The sequence below is a fragment of the Alligator mississippiensis genome, chromosome 7 (genome assembly GCF_030867095.1).
Source record: "Alligator mississippiensis isolate rAllMis1 chromosome 7, rAllMis1, whole genome shotgun sequence".
Classification (NCBI taxonomy): domain Eukaryota; kingdom Metazoa; phylum Chordata; order Crocodylia; family Alligatoridae; genus Alligator; species Alligator mississippiensis.
This window is the reverse complement of record NC_081830.1, coordinates 6,243,746-6,254,807: the sequence shown is the minus strand read 5'-3', so window position 1 is coordinate 6,254,807 and position 11,062 is coordinate 6,243,746. Positions and strand designations below refer to the sequence as shown.

The 11,062-nt window shown below is 54.9% G+C and overlaps 1 gene segment (V, D, J or C); it reads right to left on the bottom strand.

Annotated features, from left to right (window-relative positions):
• Positions 1 to 5,187: 5,187 nt before the first annotated feature.
• LOC132251340 (Ig heavy chain V region C3-like) lies at positions 5,188 to 5,879 on the bottom strand. The segment is given in 2 exon segments: positions 5,188 to 5,707; positions 5,798 to 5,879. Coding segments are annotated over 2 exon segments (414 nt in total).
• Between the last annotated feature and the right edge of the window lie 5,183 nt (positions 5,880 to 11,062).

Sequence of the window (11,062 nt, the reverse complement as noted above, 5' to 3'; positions counted from 1 at the left end):
CTTCAGCCTCTTCTCTCATTCTGGGTCGTGGTCCCTTCTCTCTCTCCTCCCATGGGCCCCTGTGACCCCCCTGGTTTGGGCAAAGGAGTGACCTCAATCCCCCATGTGGAGTTCCCAGGGCCTGATCATGGTGGGTTGGTCTTGCTCAAGTATCTGCTGCAGGGACTTTCCCCAGGAGGGTCATACCCTGGTGCCCTGAGTATCCCCCAGTGCCAGGGGTTTCCCAGTCTAGTGCCCCTTTGCTGGGATCAGAACACGTGTGGGCAGGTCCAAGGCTGCTCTTGCCCTGCAGGTCCTTCTCTGTGGGTGCCAGGCGGGGGTAGGGAAGGGGCAGGGCAGATGGCAGGAAGGGTTAATGAGGGCCTTAATCACTCCCCAGCTGCACCGGATGGAGGGCGGCTTACCCAGTTTTGGCAGGCTGTCGAGGGCCAAATGGGTAATCCCTGCCCGTTGACAGGTGCCCTGCCCCCTGGTCACCGTCTTGGGACCAATGTCACAGGGCCAGCACCGGTGGGGCCCAGAGCGCGGTGCAGGGTGGCAGGGGTCTGTGGAGCTGGGCTGGGCTGCACCAGCAGGGAGAGGGGGGAGCTGGCCTGGCACCATAGAGCCCCAGAGGGCTGGGACCCTGTGCTTCTGCCGCCCTGCTCTGGGCCCAGGACAGCGGTGTGGGCCCTGTGCACCCGCTCACTCCCAGAGCCCTGCAGCCCCGCGGTACAGGCAGGAGGCAGCGCACAACCCCGACCCCTGCTCGCCAGCAGGGAATGAGCTGGTGCTGAACGTGGGGACAGAAAGCGGTTCTTCCTCTCCCTGGCAGTCGCTGCTCCCTGCTGCACCCTTGCTGGGCTGTCCCGAGCAGTCACAGGCAGCCCCAGGTGGGCTGCGAGTGTCTGTAGCACAGGACGCTTTTCCCCACGCTCAGCACCAGCTTGTAACCCACCCACGCAGCCATCCTGCACCCTGGGCTGGCTCCAGGCTCGCCCGTCCGTGTTGCGCACGGTGGCAGCAGCAGCTCTGCACGCCGGGCAGTGTTTGCCACCACCGCCTCTGGGCTGCCCAGCGTGGGAGCTCTGGGTTGGCAGCAGCAGCAAACAGTGGAGACTGAAGAAGACGGAGGTTTCCAGGCCTCTGCCCTGTCCTTTCTCCTGCTACAAAGCATGTACTGTCATCACCACCTGCTGCACCAGGCTGTGAAATGGCCCTGGCAGGTTGTTGCCTGACCTCAGAGGGGCTTTCTCTCGCTGTATGCCTTGGACAGTGATACCAGGTCCTATCCTCGGGGCTCAGGCTGCTCATCCACAGGAACAGCAGGTGGTGGGTGCTGTCTGTGGAGATGGTGAATCTCTCTATCACTGCTGGTGCATAGTTGATGGTATTTGAGTTCCCAATAATTTCTCCAATCCACTGCAACCCCTTCCCAGGGGGCTGCTGGGCCCAGGCCATCCAGTTGTCACTGAAGGGTAACCTAGAGGCTTTGCAGGAGAGGCTCAGAGTCCCCAGGCTTCCTCACCGCCCCTCCAGACTCCACCAGCTGGATCTCAGGGAGGACACCTGCAAAGGGAAGAAGCAATGAAATCCATGTTGGCAGCCTGTGAGACTGAGACCAAACTGGGGGCATGTCTGTCTGGTGCCCTGAAGGGCATGGCCAACCTGGCTACCAGAGCAAAAGCAAAATGTAGCCAGGGGGTCATGTTCCCAGCTCTGGAGGGAGCTCTTCTGAGGGTCAGACTTCTGCTGCAGGGACACGGGGGGCTGCGGGTCCTCAAGCCCTCGGACATTTAGCAGAAAAAGCTGGGGGCTATTTGCAAGCTGTACTCCATATAAACAGGGTGCACACTCCTCTCTGCGGTGGCTTGTTCTCCCCTGGGTCCCATTGGCTTGGCCAGGGACTGACCTTCTCTGAGAGGGGTGCAGATGCTCCCTGGAGATGTGGGCTCCAGCTCCCCCTCCCACCCCTGCCTCTTCACCCAAGTTTAAAGGGCTCCAGCCAGAGAGATCCCACTCCCCAAGAACCCCAGAGCCAGGTTGGGATCTTGAGACAAGACAGATGCTGTCTCCTGGTCTGAGACCCCCTCCCAGCTCCCAGGGGAGCTCCATGGATCCAGGATCGCTCCTGCCTGGACTGTGTGCCCGGCCATTGTGGCTCAGGTGTGCTCAGACCAGGTTGGGTGGTACCTGGCTTGGGCCCGTCTGAGACTTTGCAATGACATGGGGCTGGGGGCAGGGTGTTCGCTGTGAGGTGCTGCCAGCACTTCAGCAGCTCGGATCCTGCCCCATTTGGAGCTGGCTGCACTGGGGTTGGGCAGCTGCTGCAGGAGGAGACAGTGTGTGGATCCCAGCCCCATTTCCCCTGGTATTCGGAGGAGAGGGGGTGAGATGTGGTGTGCCCTGCCCAGAGCCAGAGGCTGTAGGGTGTCTCCCCAGGTGCAGCCTTGTCTGAGTAAGAAAGGATGTGGAGTGGATTGAACACTGAGTCTGAGCATTGGCCTGTTCCCCATGGCCAGTCACAGATGCCCTTTCTGTCTCTGCCCAGGCTCCAGTGTGTGTGTAGGTGGGTAGGTTTGCATGTGTGCATGAGAGAGATTGATACACTCCCTCTGATGCAAAGCCATTGATCTCAGCAATGCTTCTGTGATACTAAAAGAGGTGGGCTCAGACCTCCAGAGCCCCTTGGCCACCCCAATCCTGCCTGGGCCATCCTGGTGATGACTGAGCCGGGCCTAATTATCTGGCAGAGCTGCAGCCCCCTGCCCATCAGCACCAGCTGCTCCAGCAGGCTCAGCCCAACTGCCCCTGGGCTGCAGCAGGGAGCCTGTTTGCTGCTCGGGGCAGGCTCCTGCCTTGCACCTGGGAGAAGCTTTGGGAGGAGTGTCCTCCAGAGGAAGGTGAGGGGAGAGATGTCTGCCCCTGCCCTGGCTCCTTTTCTGGCCTCAGATCTGGAGCCGTGCACAGTGGCTTGCGGTTGCCTTAATGCATTCGTCTTTGGTCTCTAGGGGCTTTGTTCTCCCGGCTGGAGCTGGCAGCTCCCTTGGGTGCTCTGTTCAGTGTCCCGCCCCCCCCCCGCCCTGCTTGTTGCACTCCTTTTAAGCCCCTGACCTAGCTCCTATCCCTGTTTTGCTTCTAATTGTTCCCAGAAATCAGGTGATGTGGTGGAGTTGGGGGTGCAGTTTTCTCCCAGTCCCTCTCCGAGGTGGCTCATGCAGTGGTCAGCTCCTCGGGGCATGTAGTGCCCAGATATGTCCCTAGCATTTGGAGGCAGTCCCGGCTGTGGAAAGCCAAGTTGTCATGGGTGAGCATGGTGTGCTGTGCTCGTGGTACCTGGTGGAGGCTGGGAATCATCTTGCAGGTGGAGCTGAAGCAGCAGTGAAGGTGCATCAGGATGAAGCTGTTTGTGAGTGTAAAAGTGTTGGGTGCCCAGGGCTGGACAGAAGGTAGGGCTGTCAGTGGAGCTTTGTTCCCTCTGTGCTGTTCGCTGTCTGCTTCCTCTTGTTGCAAAGTCCCCACTCTGCTTTGTGTCACTGTGTCCCTGCCACAGTGATATATGATGGTGTCAGCAGCATAAGGGAGTGCAGCTGCAGGGACAACTGGTTCCAGGAGGAGTCCACTGCGAGGGAGATCCTGCTTTGCAGGGATGGGGCACAGTTTGTGCTCCCACCTTTATTTATACGTCCAACCCACTCCAGACCTTTGTCCAGGCTCTGATGGACCCAGCCCCACAAGCAACAACTGATGGAGATAATGTTGTCACAATCACCAGTTGTGGCACAGGTCAGGGTGAGGGTCTCTCCAGGCTTCACCACCCCTGGGCCTGATGGCACCAGCTGCACCTGGCAGAGGGAACTTGGGAAGAAGGAACATGGTTACAGGCTGTGCTCTCCCCACAGGTGTCCTGTTTTGATTAATGCTGAGGACACAACCTTGCTGCTTGGTTCTTACAACCCCCAAACTTCCCTACCAGGCAGGGCAGAGAGCAAGGTCACAAGGAGCTTCATGGTGTGTGGGGCAGGAGTTAACCATTTCCCACTGCCAGCCCTGGTTCTGAGAGTGGGGAATCCCCTGGTATTTACCAAGGGACCCCGGAGCAGGATTTGCATGGGGTGTCTCCGGGTGGGTAAAGAGGTGGGTGAGCGGTGCTGGCAGGGAGGAGTCGTGCTATTGAGGGAACTTCCCCCAGGGATCCAGATGGATCCTGCAGCAGGGAGGAAATGCCCAGAGCTCTGCTCATGACAAGGTCCCTTTGATGGGTTTGGGGGAGCTGCCCTGGGGTTGCACTGACCTGGCACAGCACAGAGCTCAGGCCTGGGGACTCTGGGTCACATCAACCAGTCTCACCTGCTCCTGACCTGTGCAGCCTCTTCTCCTTCCTTCCTTCCTCCTCCTCCTGACAGCTCCTGCATCCACTTAAGTTATTCCTCTGTTGCTCAGTGCTCATATTTTTTGGCCCTGTGGCACTGGGGGCTGTATTTAATGCTCCTGTAGAAATACCTTTTTCCTTTCAATTTCTTTATAGGATTGAGATGCTTCTGAGTGGTGCAGACTGTCTTGGACTGACAGGACCTGCCCGAATCACCACATGTGCTGAGCCTCTGCTGGGAGATTTCTGGGCATCCAGCAACTGCAAAGGTCTGGTGCTGAGCTCTCCTGGGTGGGTTTCCTCTAGCTCTGAGGTGAGATCTGCTCAGTCCTAATGGATCAATGAAATGAGTAATCCCAGCTCCTGGGAGGGGAGGTCAATGAGATCTGTGGGCACAGGAGGGTGTAGATACCTGAGGAATGGTGTAGAAGTGCCAAGTCCTCCGGATGCCCTTTGGCCCTCACAGAGCTCCCCTTTTGGGGGTCAGTCTGCCTGCCTGGGGACACTTCTTAGTTTCGGGCATAGTGAGGTGGGAGGCTCAACGCAGGAGCTCCTCCTACTAGCCCACCACAGTGGCCACTGTGTCACTCCAGCTCGTAATCAAAACTTGGGTTTCCGTGGCCAGCAGTGAGGGTGAACGGCTGTGTGGAGCAGAGCCCCGGGCAGCAGTGGGTGATGGTGCCAAAGCTTGTTCAGATCAAACCTCTTCCTCCCCCCACATCCTGAGCTGGGTACACCCCACTCTGCCCAGGCTGCTGCTGCCACTGGACCTGCCGTCCTCTTGGGACATGCACTGAAAAGGACCTGCCTGGGCTTTCCTGTGGCCTGGAGCCATGTCTGCAGAGTTGGGGCTGGGGGTGGCTTTTGTCAGGGCTCCTGGAGTGAAAAGGAGTCTAGCGCCTGGGGTCTGTTCTCCCCTGTCCCCTGTGTCCCCTCCTGCCTCTGTGCAGGGCTGTGCTGTGCAGCGTGGCTGCCCCCTCCTGGCATTTTAGAAGGGAGGATCTGAGCTGGGATTTTGTATTGCCATGAATAGGGTTTGAGTCACTGTGTGTCTGGCACAGTAATAGAGGGCTGTGTCCTCGGGTTTGAGGCTGCTCATCTGCAGGTACAGCATGTTCTGGGAGTTGTCTCTGGAGATGGTGAATCGCCCCTGAAGAGCTGGGGAGTACCACTGGCCGGATCCACCACTGTTAATTTCACCCACCCAGTCCAGCCCCTTCCCAGGAGCCTGGCGGACCCAGTACATGTAGTAGCTACTGAAGGTGAACCCAGAGGCTTTGCAGGAGAGGCGCAGAGAGTCTCCAGGTTTCCTCATGTCTCCTCCAGACTCTACCAGCTGCCCCTGGGACCAAGCACCTGAAAAGCAAGGTAGGATCCAAGAGTAACTAGTATCAGGGCAGCATCAGTGCAAGGCTCCCTTCCCCGACCTCTGAGAAGATGAAATACCTTGCAGAGCTGCGGCCAGGACAAGCAGGTGGAGCCCAAGTCCCATCTTCCCTGGTGTTGGGGGAAGCTCTTGTGTGTTGGTGGTCACTGCCTGGACCTGAGGGCTATGAGTTGTGTGTGCAGGTGCTGCCTGGGCAGCAGGACAGAGTGATTTATAGCTGTCAGCCTGTCTGTGATTTGCATGTCCCCTGCCTTATACCACCCTGCTGCTTTCCCCAGGGAGGGGGATCAGTTGTGCTGGGCACAGACAGTGGCTGGACCCTCCCATCCCATGTCTCTGGGTACCGCCCACAGCAGGCTGTATTTCCTTGCCTTTTCTTGAAGGGAGCTGTCTCCACTAAGGCACACCATCATGAATCCCCTGGGCAGGGATTTGTATGTGCTTTCCCTTTTGGGGATAAGAACTGAGAGCATTTGAGTCCTGCCAGCACTGGTCTGAGTCTGTGTGAAGCAGGGCAGGGAGCTCAGCAGGAGGTGGGGATTGCTCAGGCTGAGGAAGGGTTTCAGGCACCCACAATCTATCAGGTGCTGGGAATCATTCCTGTGTTTGATCCCGTGTGCCCACCTGCCTCCCTGCACATGGATGTGCAGTTGTCTGCTGTCTGGGATAGAAGAAGGGCTGGGGCAATCCTTTCCATGGCAGGTGCTCCCAGGGAGGCTGGTAGGGAACGGTTCCTGCTATAAAGCAGGCTGCAGGGGCTGAAACATACAGGCCTGTTGCCTTCATCATCTCCTTTCTCCCCTCCTCTCCCATGCATATTGGGGCTGAGTGGGCCCTGTTTCCCAAGGGGATGCAGGGATCACATTCATGACGGGAGCTGGTCTCTCCTGCTGCATTGGAAAAACCCAGCAAGCTCCCTCTGGCCACCATCGTGGGACTGGCATGCCCCTGCCCAGCTCAGAGGGGTGCACCCCAATCGCTGCTGTGCTCCAAGTGCTCAGTGGTAGCAGTGACTCCTGCTTCCTGCTGTCAGGCTGTGCTATGGGTTAATCCTTATCATTGGTGCTGTGCTCATCAGGTGTTACTGATGTGTTGTCAGCGTTGAAGTCTCAGGAGCTGCTTTGTCAACAAGCCACAGCCAAGAGATCCCAACACCAATCTTGTCTTAAAGAAGGACCACAGACTCAGACCTGGAGCTAAGGCATTTGTACATGTGACAAGGTTGTCAGCACAACACTATGCAGGCTCCTCCAGGCCACTGCAAAGTTCCTCAGATTTCCAAATCTCCTTTTACACCATGGTTTAAACAAATCATGTGTTACACTCCACCTGTATCTTGAATGTCTCAAACCATCCTCTACCAGGGCCTTGTTCCATGTTCTGACGTAGGTGTTCCTGTTCCAACTTTAGCCTGGTTCTGGACTGTCCTGCCTTGTACCATCATTTCTGCCTCCCATTTCTTAGCAGGAGTGCCCATCTGGCCCACGTGCCAAGTTTTGGTTATGTGAGGAGTTCATGCATCGGTCAGGGTTGCTAGTGAGACATACTCTTGCCAATGCTTTAACAAAGCCTTTGTGTGAACAGCACACGTTGATCAGTGCTCCAGCGAGGCGACACCCGGCTGGGTCCAGTGATCTAATAGCCCTGATGTGTCTGACCCAGCAGGCTGAGCAGGGCATTGGCAGCCCACCTTTAAGCAAGTGGGTCCTGCAGGGCTGGTTTCTGTGCAGGATACCCTGGGTTTTCAATCACTGTGTTTCTGGCACAGTCATACTGAGCTGTGTCTCCCGGCTGGACCCTGGTCAGGCGCAGGTGCACTTGACTGCTGGACGTGTCTTTGCTGATGCTGAGGTGGTTTTGAAGAGCACTGGTAGAGATAGTGCCTCCACCAACGCAGATAGCTCAGTCCCAGCCCAGCACTTCCCCTGATGTCCGGTGAGCCCAGTGCACATCCCAGCTGGTGAGCGAGAATCCAGACACAGTGCAGGAAATGTTTTCCTAATAGGTAATCTAAAATTCCCTTTCTGCTAATTGACACCATTGCTCTTAATACTGTCACCTGCCACTACTGAGAACAGTCCAGCTCCGTCCTCTTTTGAATTCGCTTCAGATACTTGAAGGCTGCTATTAAATCACCTGTCTTTTCTTCTCCAAACTAAATAGACCAGTTCCCCCGGCCTCTCCTCATACCCCATGTGCCTCAGCCCCCGAACCATTTTGGTTGTCCTCCTCTGCACTCTCTCCAATTTGTCCACATCGTTTCTTCGGTGGGGGCTGAAAACTGAAGACCGTACTCCAGATGTCGCCGACCAGTGCTAAATAGAAGGAAAGAATCACTTCCCTGGACCTACCGGCAACACTCCTGGCAACACAGCCCAGGATGCTGTTTGCCTTCTTGACAAAAAAGGCACTCTCCAAGCTCATATTAAGTTTATTTTCCACTGTAACCCCTAGGTCCTTTTTAGCAGAGGTGTTTCCCAGGAAGTCAGCCCCTAGCCTATATTATTACTTTGGATTTTTGTGTCCTAAGTGCAGGACTTTGATTTGTCCTTGTTCAACTTCATGAGATAAATTTCTGCCCAATCTTCCAATTTGCCCAGGTCACTCTGAATCCTTGCTCTACCCTACAGCGTATCCACTACTCTCCTCAGCTTGGTGTCCTGTGCAAACCTGCTGAGGGTGCACTCTGTGCTGTCTTCTAGGTGGTTGATGAAGACATTGAACAAAACCAGCCCCAGGACCAACTCCTGGGCTACTTCACTTGATACCAGCTGCCTACTAGACATCAAGTTATTGATTACTGCACCGTGAGCCTGATGCTTCAGTCATTTTTCTATCTGCCTTAATGTCCTTTCTTCAGCCCATCCTTCCTTAGCTTGCATGTGACAATATTGTGGGAGAGCATATCAAAAGCCATGCTAAAATCACATCCACCCATCTCCTTAAATCCACAGAGCCAGTCACCTCATCATTGAAGGCAAACAGGTTGGTCAGGCATGACTTGTCCTTGGTGAATTTATGCTGACTGGTCCTAATCAGCTTTTTCTCCTCCAAGTACTTAAAAATGGATTCCTTGAGGATCAGCTCCTTGATCTTTCCAGGGACTGAGATGTGGCTGACTGGTCTGTAGTTCCCTGGATCCTCCTTCTTTCCTTTCTTAAATATGGGCACTATGTTTGCCCTTCTCCAATCACCTGGGGCCTCCACTATAGCCATGAGTTCTCAAAGATTATTCCCAGTGGCTCTGAAATCACTCGGCCAACAAATCCCTTAGCTTATCCAGTGAGGAGTGCAAAATCTGGCACAATCCTGTCCTGCCACCACCTGTAAAATCCTGGTATTTCAATGATTGGGGCAGATCTTCAGAGAAGTCAGGGGGGCCAGGGTTTTCAAGAGTGGCCTAGTGGGATTCCCAGAGAGTCGGGGTCACTGTCTTCATTGGGAGAAGACCTGTTGCATGGGAGGTACAGGTGTTGGGAAGCTTTTAGGCATCTGACTCTCTGGAATGACTGGGCATTGGGCACCTAAATATTTTTGAGCATCTCTCCCCTGGTGCTGTGTTCCAGCCACCTGCAGAAGGTTCGGGATTGAGAGTATGGTCGGGGGTAGAAAGGTAAGAAAGTTTTATTGACTTAACAAAAACACAATACGCGTAGTAACAAAACAAACAATGACAGACAAAAGCAATTCACGTCGGCAACTTATCGGCAGTCCCCTCTGATGTCTGATGCACAGCAAGCTTCTCTTTCCACAAAGTTCAGCGAAGTCAGGCTACCTGAACAGCGCTGTCCAAGGGGTACCGGGAAGGACCTTGGAATTCAGTCCTCGGGCTCCTTGAGGTCCACGGGCCCACTGGTCCAGGCAACAGCTAACTAATCCTTTTCACACAGTTGTCTCTTGCTTCTGAATGGTTTCCAGATATTCCAGCTAATTTAAAGCTTCTGAATGGTTCTGATAACGTACAGCCACTCAGATTCCTTTTACTTCAACTGTCCCTAGACTGACGGACCAATTAGCAGTACAAGCCTTACATTCCTTTGATAAGGTAATTTTAACTATGCCACAGGGCCTTACTACTTCAAGGCTTTGCTAAATTTACTAGGCCTTACTTTATACAAGGCCTCACTACATTTTAAACTTTAATTAGGCTTTTAGTAACAACATATAGCTTAATATCTAAACAAATACAGAAAAAAAAACAACACTTGGTCTAACTTTCATCTAGCCTTCAGCAAGCTCCTGTATCACACAGGCACAATTTTTAGCTGTCACAGTGCTGCACTTGGAGGCACAAGATACTTAGAAATCCTTGCTCCCCAGTCAGCTCTGGTTAGATTTGCAGGAAAACAGATGATAAGAAAGCCACATTTTAGCAAAAAGATCATGGTCACTTGTCTTTCCCTCCCTGTGTCTTTCTCCAAAGGGTGAAAGCTGGGAGCAGGCTCAGGCAGACGAGGGGCCCTTGCTGGCAGAGTTGAGCCTGCAGAAGCCCTGAGCTACGCAACCTGCTAGATGGTGGGAGGAGGTGAGCCCAAACCTCCACACTGACAACCACGCTCTGTGTGTTTCTGTCACATGTAGACTTCGGATGACCTGGCCCAATATTGGTGGCTGCTGGAGTCCCTGTGTGGCTAGGCCATGATAAGGAACCTAGGACACGGGACCCCAAGACAGCAGTGCTATGAAGCTCATGCTTCAACAGATACCTTGAATTATTGTGTTTCTGGGCTCCTAAATTGCTCCATCTCACCCAAAGTGCTGGGCAGCAGTGCCCAACCCTGACAAACAGGACAAGGGGTGGGTCTGCCTGAAAGGCAAGGCCCTTGCATGCACAACCTGCTGCAGGTGATGTAGTGCTGGTTCAGTGTCAGAACGTGCTCTCGCTCAGGGCAGGAGGGTTTTTTAAAGGACACACCATTGCCCTGTGTCTTTGTGCTCCCCTGGCACAGTGGTAGGTGGCCCTGTCAGCTGCCCCCATGTTGTTCAGTGTGGCGAGCTAGTAGGGGGCGCTTCTGCGTTGAGCTGCCCACCTCCCTGCGCCCGCCCACCTTCCAGGCTCCGAGTGCCTCCCTGGGGTGCCTCCCGTCCGGCCGACCCCTTCCCTGGAGCGCACCCGCTAGCCTGGGGTTCCCGCTGCCACCATCCCAGTCTCTGGACTCAATTCTGGCTCTGCGCGCCTTGGAGAACACGGGCCTGATCGTCCAATGGGTGCTAGACCCAATACAGGCACTTGGGACACTTCCCCAAGTCAGGGGCTTATTAGGAAAAGTCTCCCTTAGTCCGCAGACCTAAGGGGCCTCCTCGGCATAATTTAGATCCACCCC